At 31.1% G+C, this 22891-nt stretch overlaps 1 protein-coding gene across 1 annotated transcript; it reads left to right on the top strand.

The window, feature by feature from the left end:
• Positions 1-8445: 8445 nt before the first annotated feature.
• LOC124368982 lies at positions 8446-21155 on the top strand. The gene is made up of 5 exons (XM_046826570.1): positions 8446-8588; positions 11828-11957; positions 14383-14477; positions 15280-15359; positions 20409-21155. Exons 1-5 carry the CDS (start codon positions 8494-8496, stop codon positions 20777-20779), a joined length of 771 nt encoding a protein of 256 aa, XP_046682526.1. The 5' UTR covers positions 8446-8493; the 3' UTR covers positions 20780-21155.
• The last annotated feature ends 1736 nt before the right edge of the window (positions 21156-22891 follow it).

A 22891-nucleotide genomic window follows, 5' to 3' on the forward strand; every position in this document is an offset into this window, starting at 1 on the left:
GACTCCTTGGTACTTTCCAGCCATATTATCATATCATATGTCCTCTACATAACTTTGTATTCAAGTTATAACATCATCTACTTTTTTTGTGATTTCCTGGAAATACCTTCCCCAGTTTTGTCATAAAGAAGAAAAATCCATAACACTCAAGACAATTATTATTGAGATTTGACACGTCAGATTATCACTTGTTTGTTCATTGCGAGTGCGAGTTTAAAATACAGTCAAACATTAAGAAAAAATATTTTGCTTTTTAACATTTTGCATTATATCTTCTCTTATTTCGTTGGTGAATATATAAAGAAATACATCCTGATTTCCTGATGAAAAATGGCTCAGGTACCCTTTCTTATGGCATTCAGTGTGTTTTATAAGTGGGCCAAAAGAGCAACTGCATTAAGAATCTTTCCTGTTTTTAGATTCTTAAAACATCATTCATTCTCAACTATTAGAGGTAAAGGTGGTAATATGAGCCCCTACTTTCTTTTTTGTAAATAATATTTTTTTTATTTTTACCAAATTATTTGTGTTGGACTTCAACTAGAACATTAAGTGAATATATTTATAAATAATGCAGTCAATTAATTAAACATAAAGTGAAATCAAAATTCAAAACAAGACGTTTGCCCCTAAAGTAAATACATGAAAAAGAGTGTTAAAAATGATATTCATACAAAAATATCCTATATGAAAATTGTATTTATTAATTACAAAACTTTAATAGTGTAAACAAGGTGAAAACAAACAGAAAATATTTTATGGTCTGCAAAAGTCACAAACACACATCTTTTTCAGCCCCATCACAACATTGTGTGCCCACATTTCACACATGCACTGGATCCACAATTCTCCTCGATGATCGGCTGAGTAAAATCCTACAAAAAACATACAGGGCTCATCTCCGGGATTATCAACTCCCACAGGCATTTCCAAAACTGACTCTCCGGAATTGACAGAGCAGTTCGATTCATCTGAGTCGTTTTCTTTGAAAATTTTCCGTTTTACAGACTTGACAGTGTTTTTTTTCTTTGTTCCAGACTGGATTTTTTCCTTTTTCCTTTTCTCTGATTCTTTTTTTTTAGCATCAGTCAATTTCTTTTTTCCCGCTGCTTCTAGCAGAGCATTTTTGTAGGGTAATGATGTGATCAGAACAGCTGTTGACGGTTTCGGTCCTTTGAAACCTTTTTCTTAGGATTGGTCACAGGCCATATATCCTTTGGTAACACAGCAGTTGTTGAGCGTCGTTGTTTTCCACATTCACCGGATGGACCTGCAAGGTCTAGGTCTTGATGGATGTGATGGGTTGTTGGTGGGCCTCGGTCTCGGGCGGGTTATCCTCATTTAGACTTTGGATAATCTCTTCAGGATCATCGACGTCCTCCTCTGAGTGTTCTAAGTTGTGTACCGTTTGAGGCTGTGTCGGCTTTCTCATTCTTGCTTGCAGTAGGGTTTCCATGTCGAATGTCTCTTCAGATGATGGTGCAAAGTCTGCATCAGTGAAGACATTCCTGTTGCATGGATACAATCCGGTTGTTTTAAACCCATTCACAGCTATCGATCCTGTCTGGCAAGCTAAGTATGCTTGTCCTAGAAGCTCCGCAATGTCATAGGGTCCCACTTGTTTTTCTCCATGTCGAATATACCGGCGTATTTGTTCACTGTAGTGGTGTTTCAGTGGCCCCAAGAATGACTTATCTAACGGTTGTAGCTTATGTGAAGTGTGTGGGGGCAAACTAATGATTGATATGAAGTTATCCCTCACAATATCTATGTTTTTTTGTGTGGGAGTTGTGACCATCTAGGATCAAAAGTACAGGATCTTCTTTTGTTGGCTTAGCCTTCTCAATAAAATGGCATAGCCAGTCTGTAAACAGGTTTGATTGTATATACCCTGAAGGATGGCAGAACATCTTGCATGGTGAGACTATAAAACTTGCTCTCCATCTGAAGCAGGTACTCAACAAGCTCCATTTCCAGCTGGTCTCCCATTATAGTTTTCCTTCCCAGACGAGTGGCAGCTGCTTCTTCTGGTGGCTTGTCACCTCGAGCAAGTCTTTTTGCAGAGTCGGACTTGGGACAGAAAATTTCTGGGAAGCCTTTTTCTTTCCCATTTCTTTATTCCTAATCGCATTTATTGCCTTGACCATGTCATCAGTATTCAATTTTTTTTTTTAACCCTTCCCACACGGCAAACGGATATATCCGTTAGGCCTAATTTTGACCGAAATGCGGTAAACGGATATATCCTTCAAAGTATATTTTGTGTTATTTAATAAATTGTAGTTGCTGTGGAATCCGCTAGAGTTCAAGGGAGTGTTGAATACTTGTTCCGAAAAGCAGATATTACAGTTTGAACCTCATTGGCGCGTCACAGTGGTGGGAGAGCGTGACTTTGTCCCTCGTGGCGTGATTTAGCCTCAGTCTGCGGCGAACCATTACACGGTAAACGGATATATCTCAGCACGGCATATTTTAGTGTTTAACACTGTTTTGCCATATTTCCTTATTTACTGTTCGTGTTCCTGTTGTATTTAGCATTATATTATCTTTTTATTTTGTTATTACTTTATTTGTTGTGTCGTTATAGGCCTATATTGTTATATGCAATGGCGTGTCCTGACCATTTTTTTAGAATTTGAAAATTTGTTAAAACATATAGGGGTCTGATTATTTTGTGATACTGTATTATTATTTATTCGTAATAGCCACCACTAACTAAAAAAAATATTAGTGTTGGTAAAATGTAAAAAAAATTGTAAAGTTAATTACGCGTTATGAGTCAAAAGTGAAAGATAAATTCCGCGTGGGAAGGGTTAAGTTTAGGTGCCTTGCTTAAACTCTTTCATGGCATCTGAAACAATAAAAGTAGGAACACAAGTTGTAGTGCATGTAATATGAGCCCCTTAAAGATGGGGCTCATATACCAGGCACAGAAGGGGGCTCATATTACCAACATCGCCATATTGAATTTCTTCCATCCATAATCTATCTTTGTTACTGTCTGAATTATTTACCACCCACAATGAATTAAAGCCTTAAACCTACTCTATTAGATTACTTAGCCTATTAGAGTTAATGCAATCGAATAGTAATCATAATTAATGGGTAAAAAGTATGTTTTAAAGTTTCTTAGTTGAAGTAAATACGAACACCTGTTGCAAACACCAACTATCATCATCAACTGAACCAGAGTGCTCTAGCGGCCTAAAAAGGAACTTAATACAGTGTTTGCTTTATGACCAGATGTATTGGGGGCTCATAATACCTACAGAGCTCATATTACCACCTTAACCTCTACCAACTAAAGAATAATAAGTTGTGCTAAAAAATAAATTACAGTTGTACACAGTCTCTGTATAGAAAGTGATTTAGTCATAGTTTATTGCATTGATCTGTCAAATGATTCAACCACAAGAAATTGTGGCCGGGTGGTCTGAAACACTCGGGATATGTATTGAGGTGCACAGCTCCATTGAATATTACAAAGTTGCTGAGTTGCAATGATCTGATTACGGTGCCCAAAATATCTGGACAATTCTTGTCCACACTAAAATGAAATTAAATGTTGTTTGGAAAAATAACTAGTCAAGAATATCTCAGATGAATAGAAAATCATCTTTTAGTTAATTAAATTTTCTTTATAATTCAGACGTTTAAATTGTTGTATTAATGTGTATGTATCTGTAAGAATATGTGTCTAATTATTTTAAAATTAATTATTTAAAGAACAAAAATTATGTTCAGCAGGATTGGCTCAACAATAAATAGATAAGTTTAATTTCTATTTCTTCTTCAGCAACTGCTATAACTCAAATTTAGATATTTTTATCTTTTTGGAGAAAGAAATCCCTTCCTGAGTTCCGATATAGGATTGCCAGATTTTCTTCAACTGTTGTCTTCAGTTGTTCTCAGCTGGCCTGCTAAATGTTCTTTCTTCAAGCCTCCTGTGTCTCAAACTGTATTTAACTAACTATTGACAAATAGCTTTTTCATTGAGTGTGTTTTGTTTTGGATAAGTTTCCTGAAAGTTATGTGGTGCAGCACACTAAGAAATGAAATAAACTTAATGTGTGAAAGTTGCACTTGGTCTATCAGCCAGAATGGTGGGACACTATGTCAAGAATTTTTTAGTGCATATCAAGGTCAAAAGATTGCCTTATCGTACATATTTATTTTATTTTAACTTTGGGAGTACTAAGTTGATGGTATTGTCTTGAGGCATTTTTTTAAACATCTCTACATAGTATATGAGTAACTTATACAATGATCTTAAAGTTATTATTTTATGTAATTGTAATGATTTTATGTTCCAGAATAGAAAAGATCTGTTTATAAATATGTCATTTGTGAAAAAAACTATAATGATGATTACTGAGGAAGCTCCATTAATGTTTCTACTAACCCTCACTTCAATTGTGATGATGGGTCTACAAATACTATTCTCCAGGCTAATGATGGTAAGACTTGTCAGACCAGATTTCTGTGATTTCTACTCACTTAGTTACTGACAACTTAAGGACTTCAAATGTTTTTATGCTGAACTGATTAAAACTATTCATATAATTTTTGCAAGTATGTTTAACATGAGTATTTTAGGTTATGAAATGATGACAGAAACTTTTATTCAGTATTTTAAAATTATTTAATTGCAAGTGAATTTTGACAACTCTGGAGTAAATACAGTTAATATACTTAAAGTGTAGAACGAAAGATTTTATATGGCACACATTTTTTTATAAAAACCTTTACACAATATATAGCACTATATAACCACCCTATGCAGTCAAACATAACCTCACCTAGGTTAAATTCTTGTATAATTTTTTTGTATCATTTTGACATTCTAAAATTAACTTTTAAGTATTATATGTTCTTTATAAGCTTGAACATATTTATATTATTTGGGATTATTATTTAAAACTTAACTCTGAATCTAATGTTTATCAGTAAAATTTGCATGCCCATATAACAATAGGCCCTTAAGATTTGAAGCTGAGATATATGCTGTTAACAGAGAACCAATTTCCATTATTGTAATATATACGTTTGTTTAATTCAATGAAGAAAGTTCACATAAGTAAGAAGTGTACTTTTAACCAAGTTATATTTTGTGAAAGTTGATGTGGCTATAGCAATAAAAAGGTTAAAATAGAATTTTTCCTTAAGTATATATTTTACCAGACAAAGTATTATTTCATTCGCTATGGCTATATGGCCAGCTGTAGATTAGACAGACGGGCGATGAGTGGTGACATCAACCGTGACGTAACGAAAGAGCAGCCATAACTGTCACCTTTACACCACTGCCTTAGAAATATAAAAAACACAATTTTTAAGACTATTTTATTAATTGCATATTATGCATTGGTAATGTATTGAACGGTAATTTAACAAAAGTGTACGTTTAAATAAATTAAAAAGAAGAAATATACAACTAACAATTAACCATGTACCAGAATCTACACTTCGTAGTTTATTAAGATATAGTTTTGTTTCTCACAATTTTTCTGGAATTTTTCAATGAATAGTCATTAAGAGGAATCATAATTAATTATAAATAATTTTTATCATATTAAATATGTATGTCATTAAATAGCATAAAATAACTGGAACATTTGTTTTATTTACTAATAACACTCAAATGATTATGATTTCATTGTATATTGTATGTAAGTGATAAGAGGGAAATCAGTCTCTCGTCTTGGGCTATTTTGAAAATTAATTCTTCCATTTACCGATTAAAAATAGTTTTATTATTAATCACTTATGTATTATCGGACTAAGTTCTTATAGAAGGGATCTTGGTACAGTTTAAAGTATATAGCATACAGTCTACATCACTACCTAACTTTTCTAATGTTTTCGGCAAAATACTGTCAGTTATACAAACGTCTGGATGAGTCAGACAGATGTAAAGTAACACTTAAACTGGAACTTGAAATGTTTTACATCAATGTATAATTCTCATTCATTGTTATAAAACACAGGGATGTGTCATTACGATAACAGATAGGATTATCTAGAAAAGTTGGCTTCTTATAAGAAAGAATTTTAAGCTGTTAACCTACCATAAAAAGAAGCCTGAATATTTTCATTAAGATGTGACTGGCCAAAAATGGAAAATTGCGTTAAAGCAATAACAGTCTAGAGAACGTTATAAGAGTTGTATACGACATCTCAACGAAATAGTAACTGATGGCATCTCACACCCAGCACAACTACTGTCGTAGATTTAATATATTTAACGTGGATGATACAGACAGTTCTTTTCATTACCACAATCCCTTCCGCTTTCCCATTACTGTACAATAAATCTCGGGGACTGATGTTCCTCAAACTCAAAATTCTTATTTAACAAAAATCGATCATGAAAATTCCTAAAATTGACTCTAAATATGAAACTTGAATTATTAATTATAATTAGGAGAGGCAAACTAAAATAAAGCCGTAGAATGCATTATAAGACAATTATTAAAATGGAATTAACTGAGAACTTACAATATTTATTAACTTAAAAAAATGAGTAAAAATAAGTAATTCACTTAATAGAGTTGTAAGAGGGATTGGACGTAAGTTACCAATACGGTATAATACTGTTACTAAAATGAATAATTTACAATGTCAAATCTCATCATTAATTACCAAATGAATGATATTTATTATACACCACAATAAAGTGCTAGAGCTACTTCAAAACCTTGACGTCCCAGTCTGTGACGTCATAGTCGTTCCCGTTCTTTGAAACCAAGACCGGTGACCGGGCATATAGCCACTCCGTATTTCATTGCCAATCAAAAGAGAAAGTCATAAAAAAGTCCAGTCAAATAGTGATCCTATCCTTTTTGCTGAGGTCATTTCACTTTTATGTTCATTTTTCTTAAGATGGGTTTTAAGTTATAAAAAAAGTAACCTATGAAAAATATTATCATTTAATATTGTAAACATTTACAATATTATATGGTAATATTTTTCACATTTTTTATTCCTTATATTTTTCCCCACTAAAACCACTCTTAGTTTTTTTCCATTAAATTACTCTTGTCTATCATAAGTTTCTAGTTTATACATTTTTAAAGTTGAAATTTCTTGGAAAAACTTCAGAAACTGGTACATAATTTTGAACTTCTCAACATAAAAACTGGAAATTATTGTTTGTATGTCCAAACGCAGACATAAAAGCTCTACTGGTTAGTTTGTGATTAACTTTCGAAGTGTTTAAAACACCAAATAATAAATTGTTGATGGGTCTCACTTTTATAGCTTGAATCACTTAGAACTATCTATCAGACATGTATTAATGAAAGTAAATCAGTTAGCCAAGGACCGACAATTTGGCTGAACTTGATGACTAACTTTCTTGGGTGATAGTGATACAACTATTATTTTATCTTTTATCTGACAAGTGGTTTTATCAGCACTTGTAAGGTTAAAATATATTAGTTATACTTTGAACAAGTAGGCCTAGCGCTGTAATTTTTAACTAAGCTATTATTGTTATTCTTTGTTTCAGTTTGTGTTAAAAAAGTTGGAGTTTTCTTCATATGACATGAATTTTGTGATCAAAGTTGCCTACCAACTTTGTTTTGTATTGATGAGCAGTATCACCATAATATGTATGGTGGACACGTCTTTTGCCGACCTACTCTATCCAACAATAGCAGGCAGTATGAATCTCCAGACACAGTTTGATGTGTGTAAGAAGCAGAAACAAGTTGAATCTGCAATGAAGATTTCCATTATTCATTTGGCATATTGTATCTCCTCAATCGTCATGGACATAATTAACATGTCCATGACCATGGAGACATTGAGGATGACAATTATGTGTGCCTGTATTGTCACTACAACCTATGCAAAGTAAGTTTTTATACATTAGATGCAAGACTCTAATCATTTTTGTTATTGCTCATAGTTAGCACTATTTAAGCTCTTTAGTATTAAATATTTTAGCTTAAAATATTTTGTATTTTTAAACTTCACTTAATCGAAAATGTTTTATGACTGTACAAAATTTGTACATCAACAAATATCTACCAAATGAGTGTAGAGACGTCAGACTTTTGATCTATTAGTGTTGGTTCACTGGCTCTCCTTCATATTCTGTTTCACAAGATCCTTGCTCAGCCCTACACGAGAATGGGCAGAATAAGGTAAAAAATGAATCAGCTTAAACTCATTTTATTAATCCTCCAAGTGGTAAGATTCGATATATTAGATGCTGCACTAAGAGGAAGGAGAACTGGAGCTAACCTCAACATTCACATTGAATCAACTTTTCCCACCATAATTACGTTATGTATAGAACATCTTCGGTATTATTATGCATAGTTTTGTCTAATGGTGGATGCCGTTCATAAGATAGCTTTATAAATTAAGTACTTTATTGGCCATGCTGCTGCTGTACAGTCAATCTTTTTTGTTTGGTTGTGCAGGTGCCCACTATTCGGACTGTTTGTCTTGCTAATATCAAATAGAAGCTCATTATGGCAATTGATGAGTAAAGGATGCATTCTCATCGGGCGTTACACAGATTCAGAAATATTAGCCCATTTTTCTGTGGGTTTTTTTATGTACTATGGTGTTATATGGTAAGTAAAACATTTGTATTTTTACACACTTAATGTACTTTTTTGTAACTGTTCTCATAGCTATGTAGCAAATATTATTCAGAAAGTGATGATTTGATATTTTAATAACCCTCCAACTGATGACCGATGTCACAGACGTTCATCAATACCGCTTGTTAACTGATAAAGACAGCACAACTGTTGGTCAACTTTCTGCTATAATTACGCGAAAACCATTTAAGTTATAAAGATGCACATAGAAAAAAACCAGTGTATCATTCTGGATGTTTCTTATTATCAGTCGGAGGGTTAAAGCATCTTGGGTATCTAAAAATCAGTTTATGATATTTAGTATTAAAACTAGTTTATTTATCCTATATTAGTGTACTTATATACAGTAGAAGCCCAGTTAACTGACCACTTACGAAACCACAACTTGGTCCGATAAAGGAAAAGTTCATTTAAACAAAAATTACCACTACACAATTCCTTAGGCTATAAAATATCAATACAAGCCTAATGTTATTGGCAGCTGTTAATATTTATTTATTTGCAAGTTTGTATTAAAAAATTGCAAAAAAATACCTTTTTTAATAGACATTATTTACATCATTTTTCAGCACATTAATTAGGATTGATCTAATTGTTTTTATAATTTATTATAAGTAGTTAAAAAAATAACAATCTCTAGGTAGAAATGACAATAGTCCATGCTCATTTAATTTCTCTAAAATTACAAAATAAAAACTACTTAACCCTTTTATTGCCGACGTGCGCGATTGCGCACGTTGCGATTTGTTCGAAAACTGCCGACGTGCGCTATAAAAGCCGTCTCGTATTTGTTTTTTTACTGGTTTTCAATGTTGTCCAAATGCATCGAAATTCAGCTGTGTTATTCATTACTATATGGACAACACACAGAAAACAGGTTTTATAATCTATGGAAGCCATTTTTGTTACTGAACGTCTTTGGTTATAACTCGAGTTTGGTTTGGTAAGGTTATGGTCGATCTCGTTAGTCGTGAGTTCCACTTGTGTTGTTTCGTGTTTTACACTTTATTTGACATTTATATTTGTAAATCTACATATTTTTACGATTAATAAAATGAGTAAGAGAAGATCACCTGTCACCTGCAAAAACTGCAAAAAAGGTGTTCATCCCACATGTTTTGGGGAACACAAGTGCTAATCAGCAGGCCTATGGACCTATAAATGTATATATATATTTTTGTAAATATTGATCAAAGTGCCTTTTAACTTTAATTTTCTATTATATATTATATTTGCATATCAATGGACAGTGATTTATGTAATAAAGTGATTTATGTATTATAAAGTGATATAGTGTTATCAATAAGTGTTATCTTGAAATTCGAGGATATTGCACCAATTTCAAAAATTCATCACAGCTTCAGTATTTTTCAAGGTGTGTTCATAAAACTTTTTGGGAATGTTTATATATAATTACTATACAATAAAAAATTATAATTATGGTGGTGGTTTAATATTTAAATATAGTTGTTAAAGTGCAAACTCAAAAAATAATTTTTATTTATTTAAAATTTTTGTTTCATGACATAATATATATATATTTTTTAATGACAGAAAATGTTTAAATTACTTTTTGTAGCAAATTTCAACTTATAAGGAAAAAAAAAACAAGATAAAGTTTATCAATTTATGATAAAAAATAATGAATCCATGATTTTTAAAAAAAAATCATTACATTTTAGTCAATTTCAGCCCGGCATTTTTAGCAAGTCAGTAAAATTAAAGTCTGGCATTTTTCAACAAACTAAAAAAAAGTGTCCGGCAGTAAAAGGGTTAATGTAGAGACATTGTAAATAAGTACTTTTTTGTGTCTGGTAAATAAACTATAGACAATGCTACAACCAGCTGTTTACAACACTGTTAAATTGCTGATGCTTCATTAACACACCACGGGAGGTTTAATTTTTGTTTTATAATTATATGCATGCACACACAGGTTCAAGCAGATTAGGTGTCCCAACTATAACAAAAGAATGATTAAAGCTAACACAAAATATAGCCCTCTTGCTTCCTAAATCATTGACAGAAAATCTATTTAAAATAGTTTTCATCAATTTTACGTACAGTGTGAGTGCATATCAAAATTGATCTCAGGTTTCAATCTAAAAATTTTCAAATGTCAAACTGAAGAGTTAATTATTTTTCCATAAAATATCACTTTTTGGGAATCATGGTCATCGTTGATTGACTTATCTGAAGTGCACGTTCTCCTTGATCCAATAATGCAAATTGTGACTATTGATATCATCGTTACTTTGAAAACAGGCTTCATCACATCATAAAACATTCTGCAAACTTGCCCCTATCACTATTATTGTTTAATTAGTTGTTTTAATTTGAGCCAAAATGGCAAAATTCATTTACCTCCATCTAATTCCCGATGTATATGAATGCATTAATGATGCATTTAGAAACATTGTTAGAATGGAAGAAATTTTAAAAACTTTCAGCAGTACTTATAAGGCTTATAAAGAAATTTTATTATAGAAATTCATATGCCATATAGACTAATAGGACACATTGCAAATTTGTAGATTTCATTGTAAAGGTATTCCATGTTTTGTAAACCACAATTTTTATTCATATTCACCCATTGTATTAGATATAATATTTCAGAAAAAAGTTTTAAACATTTTTGCAGAAATGATTTTATTTGCAAGAGACTTGTCCAATGATTTTTTTTAATGTGAAGGTTATAATTTACAATTTATAGACTAATATAGCTAAATGTCAAACTAACAGTTGTTACAAGATTACCAACATTACATTATTTAACTTGAAAAACACTTGGGAAATCTCTTATGAAATCAATTTAGTAGTTATCCATTAGAATACAGCACAATAAAAATCCCAAAACAATTTTGTGTGGCCAGTGTATCTGGGCCATATGGGCATTCACAGAATTTTATACTTTCCAATGGTTCTGCCCATCCAAGGTGTAAGGACCAATAATACAAAAATAATTCCAAACTTACAGAGAACTAGCTAAGGCTAGTATGCTAACGCAAAGGTTTAAGTAATCAATGTGTCCTTTATAAAGAAAAATCTATTATTTATTTTTACTAATAAATACTTGGAAGAGTTAGATGGTTAACAGTGTTTTTACGAATACAAGCTCTATATCTACTATTAAATTTTCTTGTCTTTACAGCCTCAACTTCTGAAAAAAGACTTACCATAGCTTTTTAACATTTTGTGCTTTGTTTTAGGCTCTTATCATTCCTTGCACAAATACCAGTGTTCCTGACACACAACAAACCAGTCTTCAATGAGTTTAATCTCCTGATTATGATACAATGTCTTGTGATTACGTATGTGATTGTTTCTTTGTTTGAAGGCGTAAGTAATTTTTAAACATTTGTTTTACAATATATAATTGTTAGTGTTTAGTTTGTTTTAAATTTATATTTAGTTTTACATTTATATTAACATAATCCTTTCAATAATGAACCATTCTTAACCCTTTTCCTCGACATTGAATTTATATGACTGTCCCTTTCAACTCTCTGGGTCACACCGGGTGGTTATGGCTGTTCTCTTGGTCAGGTCATTGATTTATGTCCCTCAGCTTAGCGGTTCACACTTTTTTCCAATTCAGCTCGCTGGACCACCAATTGTGCCCAATGTATTGTGCAGTTTTATAATTATTTTTTTTTACAACCTGTCGAGCGTTGCTGGAAAGTGCTGTATGTAACCTATTAGCAGAAGTCTGAATTGTGTCTATATTTCACAACAAGGCTCTAATATCACAATAATCATTATTTTATCCATTTCATTTGCACGTGCAAATACCATTGTGGATGCAATAGTGTACACTCTCATTTCATTTCAATATTAGTGCATGTATACAGTCCAGTGATAAGTATATAATGGGATCCTGCAGTGAACCTGTTAATAATCCCCTTCTAAACATTTGGTATAGCATAAAAATCATGAATTAAAAAGAACTTTTATGAACCAAGTTTATATAGTATCCCAATGAAAGGAGTAGCTGTTAAAATGATTTAATATAGGTACTTAAACATTTTCATTCATTCATCTTACATTATAAAATAATACTGTATATTGGCAGTATGAATAACAAAACATTACTTTAAAATGATCATTGCAAATCTTATGTATACTAAGTAAAACAAAAGTAATGTTAGAGGCTTACAGATGTACAATGAAATTTTTTTTACGGTTTATACAAAGAGAGAATGTAAAAGAGAGTGTATGTTTCGAGAGTTGGCAAATCACAATAGCACAAATTTTACCCTGATTCATCAGTGTCCATGTTTTCTGGTCAATCTAATGGGCAGTTCACACAAAGCTTGAGCTCAGTGTGCTCACAGAGACTGTAGATTGTACATCGTGCACATTTAACTATGGGTTTTCTACTTTGTTTACATTGTCTATGACTAGTTCCTTCCTTAGGAAACTTTTAGCGTGTTTAGTATATCAAAACAACACTAAAAATATAAAAAATCTTAAATTTGCATGTGAAACCTAAGTGAGTCAGAAAAAATAAAGGTTTCCATAAGAAATTTCACAGTTGACTGCTATTAAAAAATAGCAGCCGAGTTTCACAATTTTAAACAATGTAATTTAATAAACATAAAAAATAAGACAAAGTTCCCAATTAAAAATGTATTGTAAAATTAACACTTTCTGAGATCCTAATGGTGGAAACTTTTAGTTAACTCTTTGAACCCCAGGCGACGTAATATCGTCACCATGGTATATGCGTTTAATACATATTTATGAGTATTTTAGTAAAATACTAATTTTTGTTAGTAATATAGTGTATTTAAAATAACATTTATGCTCAAAAAAATATATACCTACTCTTTGTTGCTACAGCTGTATTTGTTTACAAAGCGGTCTAATGTTACGTATATTGTCTTTGTGCATGTGAATTGAGTTAAATGTAATTGAGGATTGTTTTTAGTCACTTGCTCTTTAGTTTTAATCTTATAGTAATAATCAGTACTGTGAACAATGAGTGACAACATTGTAAATCACCCGAGTGAATTGGACAGACAACTGGATGTTGACCTATCAGATGACGATTGATCTGACGTCTCATCAATTTTCAGTGATGACACTGATGTTGATCCTACCTATAGGCCAACTATCTCGGACTCAGATGACGAAGAAATGCCATTTAGTCAGCTATCTACTTCTCGCGGTAACGCCGCCGCTAGGCCTACTCCAGACCAACCGGCGTCAGTGAGATCGCGGTTGCAAAATCTTTATCTTTAGAGATATCAATATAATTGTTTTTGTACATACATAAAACTAAATTTAGAAAAATAAAATGTGGGCGCCCATGGTAAAAAAATTTCTTATTTTTGAATTACAAAATCTTAAAATCTATTTTTTTACCTAAAAATCTATAAACATATTATATTTTAAAGTTATTTTAACGTTGTTAAACAATTTTTTATGCTTCGGACTAAAATTTGTCTGTGTATACAATTTCATTCTGGACATTTTGGTGTGTAATACAAGACAATATCATAAAAAATAGCAAAAATATTAATTTTTTACGAACGGTATGAAATACAGCTGTTTCTGCTCCGGGGATTCTCTGTAGTTCTTAGGTCAAATGGTTTTGGTACGTTTTTCCCACCATCAATATTTTGGTCTGGGGTTCAAAGGGTTAATCACCCTCTATATTATTAGAGTATGTTTATTGTTTTTGGTTATTATTTATTACTTTTATTGTTTGTATGTATTATGACTATTTATTTACATTGTTAACACAATTGTATTTTTACAGCCATGTTCACGAATGGTAATTGCTTATGTATCCAATGCTCCTGATGAGGAAAAAAACCTAATATTCTTCCTATTTGGAACTAATTTAACACCCAGGTATGTAAAAAATATTATAAATATAATCCTGGCAAACACTAGCTGGTAATGAAGTATTGGGGATGTTTTTTAAGTGGTTGGCATTGGATATTTAGTATAAAGTAAGTGAATGTCAAGACAAGGCATAGATTGTCAAACCCCGATTTTCACAGATCAAAAAGTGCTTTTAATATTAATTTATCAATGGAGCATATGTATAGTTATAAGTAAAAACTATACAACAAAGAAATATTTTTCATCAAAAATATTTTCTTGTTTATAAGGCAAGTAAAGTATAAACATTTTGTTGATGTGTTTAAAGTTATATCACGTACAAAAGACTTAAAAGTCTTTTCTAAGAAAGATAACTTCCTAAAAACAAACTTTAATAAAAACAGAGATAATACAAATAATACTCTCTATAACTTGAGTATTTACTTTAATTAGGAAGGAAGTATTGATAAATGACTACACAAGAAATTAGTATATATACAGTATACACACACAAGTGTAGTGTTCTGAACACAATAAGCTCTGCATTTTATTTTAACAATTTGCTGCATGAGCTGAAAGTAGAACTAACTAAATTTTTCAAGAGGTAGCTGCAGCTTTGGCTTCAATACCACCATTCCATACTGAACAGGAGTTCTTAATTTGGAGAAATAATAATTCTATATAACTGGACTAACATGACATTTATTTTATTATTATGTTCTCCTTAAAGGCACTGTACAATTTATTTATAGTTAATATTTATAAAAACTGTTAACAACAGATAATTATATTAAAGTTAGTTTACATTTTGTCTATTTTTCATTTTTAGAAGGACTTGCAGTGTGTCTGAATCCTTCAGACTAGACACAGGAAGGAGAAATTCGAGAGCATTTATGCAAATTATCAGAAGTAAGTAAAAGAGATGTCTCAAGTGATCACTAATTACAGCAATATTAGATAGATTGGTTACTAGAAGTCAAATTCTAGGACAATGTACATACACTTAAATTTAATTTTGATTTGTATACCTTCATTTTATGTGAATTCAACCCTTAAAATGCTAGACATATATTTATTTTGCATCCTTAAATTTTCATCCCTTTAACCCGTAGCAGAGCAATTGCATCAAACCTCCCGATTTTTATTCATTATAAACAGCACATGGTAATAAACTCAACCAAAACAATAAAATGCTAAATTAGTTGCTGTTGTGAAAACGGATGAGAAAAATATTACATCAGTGGGTGTACATAGCAGAGAAGAAATTAAGATGATTCTTATACATATAACTGCAACCTATAGAATAATTACAAACTTTTTCAGAAAAGAAAAGAAAGACAGTTGTCAAAAATATTCAGTAGGCTAGTAATAAAGCTGACGCTATCTAAAAGACATTATTGGAACTATTTCAAGGTAAAACTAAAAACATATCTCTTTTGTGACCTGGGCTCATTGCTATACCTAGCTATCACATGACAATATATTTTTTCAGTGATCTGCAACTCGGCTCATATCACATTTTGATATTTAAGTTTATTAATAAATTGATAGGATGCAATATAGCAATTTCAGTGGCACTGAAACTCGAATAAAAAAATTCTAAATAACTAAAACAATGGGATTTATCTATCACTATTGTGTTAATGAGTTGATTTCGTTTTATTTCAATATACTTTTTAAATGTGTAAGAAATAATATTTAATTATATACTTATATACTTTATTTATATTATAAATAAAGTAGTAGTCTCTCATAAAAAAGATACTGATGTTATTTATGAAGTTAATGGTATATGTTATACATTTATTGATGCAAATGAATTACATTATACATGAACATTTGTTGTAGCAATGGTAGGTTCAGGTGCGTACAGAAAAATTCTTCCAAATCAATTTTATAGTAGTATATAAAAACCTAATATTGACATCAATTCCATAATTACCTATAATAATAATGTACAGGATGAGCTTTTTTATTTTATTAACCTTTAATACTTAAAATATTTAATTGTTAGTTGAATTAACTACATAAATCATTATTAAGTATTATATATTCCATGTTTATGGGCATTTTGATAGCACCTAAAATAACAAATGGAACACAAGTATCTTATTGTTAATGACTTAAAGTAGAAACGGGATGCGAGTAAACTTGTAAAATATTTTTGCATACATACATGAAAAAGTAATCAGTTCCGGTTCCCTCTCCTACTTGGATTTATAAATAGAGTTGTTGGATGGATCTTTTTGCTGGTGTAATAGGCGGAACAATTGGTTTTAAGATATGTGTTTTCCCCATACATCTTAACCCTGTTAGCGCCAAGCCAATTGGGCAAGTCACGTTGTATGACGCCAGAGTTTCTGGTCCGGATCGTCCCGTTGAGCACCGGGCCTTTGATACGGGGTACGTCGCAGTAGCGCCAGGCGAATTCAGCACTTTTTACTCGTGTACACATAAACAGTCATAGTTTTGTATCTTTGGTGATAAAATTATGTTTTTTACTTTGTTTATTTCGTTATTAGTAGGTGTATGTTTATGTATACGCACATTTAAGATATCTTGATTTAAAAGAATCGTTTTGATAAGATAAATGTGAAGTTTTTAAAATCATGTTTCAATTTTTTTACTTTAAGTTATTAGAAGTACATGGAAAAATTTTGTATATGAGAAAATTTCTATATTATATTAAAGTACATGTATTTAGTAATGCGATGTTTAAGTTTGGAAAAATAACACTACAATTTCACAAATATATATATATATATATACAAGATACAAGATACAAGATCGTTTATTTTCCATTAAGTAATACAGTGATTACAATAGGCATCGTCAGTTACATTTTGTTATTATCTACAAACAAGATTGTTCATTATCATAAATAAACATATAGATACACACAAAAATAAATAGCACATATAACACAGACATTATAAAATATTACATAAAATAAATTAACAGTTATTATCAAGTTTGTAAAATTGATCCTGCTAAAGCGTTCGTGTCACATGTCATGTACTCCTTAATATTATAAAATGGATTTTCTGCCAACCAACCCTTGAGTAATAATTTAAATTTATTTAGTTCAAGGTACCAACATTCCTTTGGCAGTTTATTAAAAAGTGCAATGTTCATGCAATAATGGCTGACCTGGGCTTTCTTGAGCCTTACAAATGGTAATTCTAGCTTATAATTAGATCTCGTATTATAATTGTGTATGTCCTGTCTTAGCTGGTAATTATCAATATTTTCCCTAACATTGACTAGAGCAGAGAAAATATACATGTTTATAACAGTCATTATTTTATATTCTTTAAAAATAGGACGACAGTGTTCTCTACTACCAGTATTTTTGATAACCCTTAGTGCCATTTTTTGCCATATCAAAACTCTCTGAACCCCACAGCTGTTCCCCCATAGATTTATACCATACGATAATATAGAATGAAAAAAAGCATAATATGACATAATTAACATTTTTTTACTAACACAGAGACTTAATTTACGTAACAAATATATAACTCTAGATAACTTAACACATAATTGACTAGTATGATTATCCCAGCTTAGTTTGCTATCCAAATGAATTCCTAAAAGTTTAACAGAACTCTTTATGCTGTTGTTGTCCAAAGAGAAAAATATTTCTTCGGTTTTACCAGCATTTACAGTCAACATATTGTTTTTGAACCATTCAAGCGCTATTTGTAAAGATTGATTTTGCAATGTAACTAAGTCATTAAGGTGTTTGCTTGAATTGAATAAAGTTGTGTCGTCCGCATATAAAACTGATGCACAGGGCATACTATTGGCAAAATCATTAATGGCTATAATAAACAAAAAAGGACCAAGTACCGATCCTTGTGGTACACCAACTTGCACATTTTTGTAATCTGAGAAATCAGAACCCTGAATCACAATTTGACTTCTGTTTGTTAAATATGATGATAACAAGAAAAGTTCTTTACCTCTAACTATATATATATATATATCTAAATATATATATATATATATATATATATATATATATATATATATATATAAATATATATATTTCTTATAAAACAAAGTATAAAAACTACTTTTGCCATCAAAGGAATTGATCCCTTGGTTTTTGAATTTTAAGAATATTGTAGATTACAAATGTGTTTTAATTATATTAATAAAACTTATCCTACAATATTTAAAACATAAGGTACTATTGAAAATGATTTGGTTAAAAAATATTATATGAAAAATTGAAATCCTTTAACGTAAGAAGGAAGATTAATATTGTATACCTATAATAACGAGTTCTTATAATCATGTTAACAAAAATAATCTACTGTTAGGAAAAACAAATGGTACAATTGATAAATAAGGCTAAAAGAGCTGTAAACTATAAAATAACAAAAATAATCTACTGTTAGGAAAAACAAATGGTACAATTGATAAATAAGGCTAAAAGAGCTGTAAACTATAAAATATAATAATAAACTAAAACAGACTATGTGCATCCTCCGGGTGCATCTCCACCACCTCTTCCTGTCAGCTTGTCAGCAGACAGTGACTCAATGACCTCAACATAACATCATAGCAAGTGAAAGGTTTGTGGATGTTTAGTTTATATAAAACATAAGAATTCAGGACCATCCATCCAATAATGTTAAAAATAACTTTTTTCCAGGGTTTGAGGGATTTACGCTTGTCTAAATAAGTATATAACATTTGGTTGGTCCCGTCAATTCCTCTCATTCCCATGTTATATTGATGTATATTGATGATCATCGGCTTAGTTTTGATAATAAGTCTCCTGTTTCTGTTAACTGTATATCTAACAGTTTTTGCTTCACAGTTGGTCGACATAACAATAAATTGTGATTTGTTGGAGCAGTAGGACGTGTCGTGTGGCAACCAGTGCCACTGTCTTCTAAATAATGCAATTTTATTCACCATTTAAACTTAACACAGTAATGAAAATATAATAAATCAAGAATATTCTTGAAGCAAATATTGGTTTGCAACAACTACATTGATTTTATATTAAAATTGGTCGGTAAATTGTCGTGCATTTAACGAAAATGTTGAGAGCCAATATAGTAGCCCTCGGCGCTGAAGGTCCAACCCTGCCTGAGCCAATATATTGGCCTATGGCGCTCCACCACCAAACTAGCTAGAGCCAATATATTGGCCCTTGGCGTTTCATGACTTGACCAGTAGGGCCAATATATTGGCCCTTGGCACTAAAAGGGTTAACAGTATTAACGTAAACATACACATGCAAAATCTTCTCCATTTGGTGGCAAATTTCTGTAGTTTGAAATCATCAGTAGAACATAATTCTAACAAGAAAGGCAAACTAAGTATGTCTATATCGAAGTTATGCAATACTTAATTTACGCCACCCATAACAAATAAAAGGTGTTCTAGCATCTAAATATTTATAAAGGTCATTTGAATGATAATGGACATTGTACAAAAAAAATTGAATGGTATAAGTTCAACTAGTGCGTGTCTCAATAATATATTCTGGCATCACCCAACAGCACATGTGTCTTCCTCAATCGGATAACTTTTACAAGCTCTGCTGTCTTTCTGCTGAAAAATTCCTGTCTTCAGCCAGGCATTGTAAACATTAAGAGGTTGACTTTCACAGATGGTTCAATAATGCTAAAGGATATTATTGCACGTGGGACCTTTTGGTTTTATAAAACAAACAACAAAAATGATCAGCTCAAACAAAACAAACATGGAATGTTCTCAAAAGTCACCTGGAATCCTTGATTGGATAAAAGATACACTATTTTAAATTCTGTATTATAAATAAATAAGAAGGTATACCAGTGTTATAGGTACTTTCTTGTTTTGATTCCAATAACATTTTGTAACACTATGTAGGCAAAATCCTTGGTAAGAAATCAGATTATATTATAAATTTAAATCTTACATGCAGTCTACTAATATATCATATGTTATTTTCAGCCTCAACGATTATGAGGCGTAAAGCCAGACAAGCCCGTCGAAGATTAGAGAGTAGAAGAAAGACTGAGGAAGCTGCAGCAATAGCCGCTGCCCAAGCTGCAGATTCTCGAGCACAAATGGCTATTAGAAGAGCAAAACATGTTGGAGCCCCGCGACTCACCAAAAGATTTCGTAAAAGAACCTCTGCTCAACCAAGACCGGTGAGACTCTCTCAGATTGATTTTGTATCTACCACTGACATTCAAGATCCACAACCTGGACCTTCTTCTCAAGTCTCTCAGATGGATTTTGTATCTACCACTGACATTCAAGATCCACAACCTGGACCTTCTTCTCAAGTTGAGAGGATTCCACCACTGGATGAAGAGTAACTGTTACCACATCCAAATAAGTGTTAATAAGGAATGTATTATTTGATAAGAAACTGTCTGTGTAAGTCACCAGTCTTGTCAGTCATTCACAGCCACATACAGAACTTTATTATTTATTGTATATGTAAAAAGTGTTTCTGTTATGTAGTAAATGTTATCTTGCATTTTAGTTTAGACCTCACGTTGTCCTACTTATTGTGTGTGTTCCATTCAAATCATTTACCAATTTTAGTAATGGAAATAATCAACAGGGTATCGTGGCTACAGGTCAAAACAAAACCCAGCTGTGCCAGAAGATTTTTTATATTCCTATTTCATTGTAAAATTTAAATTTTCAATATTATTTCCTATTTCAATATTAAATTTTATCTTTTAAAATGTGTGGGAGTTATATTTTTTGATGTTGTAATGTAATGTTTGTGTTTATGTTATGTGATGTTCAATATCTTATAATTTAGTTAATTTCAAAGACTTCATGTATTCTTAATGTTCTGATTTGTAATATAACTCAATTTACTAATATCTTATAATTTAGTTCATTTAAAAGACTCCATGTATTCTTAATGTTCTGATTTCTAATATAACTCAATTTACTAATATCTTATAATTTAGTTCATTTAAAAGACTTCATGTATTCTTAATGTTCTGATTTCTAATATAACTCAAAGTACTAATATCTTATAATTTAGTTAATTTAAAAGACTTTGTGTATTCTTAATGTTCTGATTTCTAATATAACTCAATATTCTAATATAACTCAATATGACTAACACTGTTGTAAAATGTAAATAAAGTTACTTAAAAAATAATAACAAAATGTTTATTACATGATTTACCACCCATGTAACCCAAATAATCAGCAGTATGTTGCGGCCACAGGTCGAAAGAAAGCCAATAAAAATGCAATTGGGATAACCGAGCTGTGCTAGAGACTGAAAAAGAATGAAAAACACTGTTCAAAATATATTTTATTAAAAATGTAGTGTTGATGTAAGAATTAGAATAGGAAAATTAGTGAGAATTTTTAAACTTGAATGTTGGTGACTTGAGTGTTAGTTTTAGTTTATGTTTTGATGCTACATAATGTAATTTGGATAGCTTTGAATGGGAGGCAACTGTTTTAATAGACATCATAACTCTGCAAAATTATTAGGTTTCAATTATTCTTTATCAGTAGAGGAAGTAATTATAAATAAAAAATACTTACAGATTTGGCATTGTAAATCTTAATCTTTTAAGCAGTTTTAAAAATAATAAAGCCCTCTATGAGATGAAAAGCATAATCACGACTTTATTTTATACCATATCCAAAACTAACAGTGTGGAATAAGTCAATATAAAAATTTCTTTAATTCATATTAATTAATTAATTAGTGACTGAACAGGAAATAAAACACTGTAATGGTTTCTGTAGTACCTTGGAAATGGGAACAGGCACATTAGAATATTACCAAACAGCTTGAGCTTAATGTCATGACTCTTTCCCAACAGGGCTGAATTCAAACACTGAGATAAGAATACTCTATTTTTCTTATTAGAAATATTTTGTGTGGAGTATACAAAATAAATACAATAATAATTATTACAATTACTATCAATTTTTATTATTTCACTGAATATGTTAAACATATTTGCCATATGTGAATAATTGCATAGCTACAAATAATTATTATATCTTTCCTTTACCTACATTTGTTGTTAAACTATATAACTTGTTACTGCAAACAAAAATCCCTACATTTTCTTGTTCACACAAACCAATTTCCCGGACTCTAGTTTGTGAGTGCTGGGTTCGATCAGCAGCAGTACTTAGTAATGGTGAGTGGAAATTATGGTATCAAAAAAATGTACTAACATGACTAATGGAGGATTTAATAAACTAAGTAAAAACATTCAAACTACTGGAAATGTTTAAATTGCATTTGTAACTTAAATCATCATAATGTAAATATCAGTTTGGACAATTAAAGGAATATATACAGAACCTTAGCAATGAAAGTGAAGTTGATATTAATTCCACTCTTAAACTCTCTACTACAGCTGATTCTTTATTAGTAGAAGGAAAAAAAACAAAGCAACAAATTTTTCAAATGAGAAATTGTGAAACTAATG

Source organism: Homalodisca vitripennis, chromosome X (genome assembly GCF_021130785.1).
Source record: "Homalodisca vitripennis isolate AUS2020 chromosome X, UT_GWSS_2.1, whole genome shotgun sequence".
In the NCBI taxonomy this organism is placed as follows: Eukaryota; Metazoa; Arthropoda; class Insecta; order Hemiptera; family Cicadellidae; genus Homalodisca; species Homalodisca vitripennis.

Coding starts and splice junctions, on each gene's coding strand:
- LOC124368982 (XM_046826570.1), top strand. CDS start 8,494: ATGAGTAAAGGATGCATTCTCATCGGGCGTTACACAGATTCAGAAATA. Junction 8,589..11,827: donor ATGTACTATGGTGTTATATG/GTAAGTAAAACA, acceptor GCTTTGTTTTAG/GCTCTTATCATTCCTTGCAC. Junction 15,360..20,408: donor ATTTATGCAAATTATCAGAA/GTAAGTAAAAGA, acceptor TGTTATTTTCAG/CCTCAACGATTATGAGGCGT.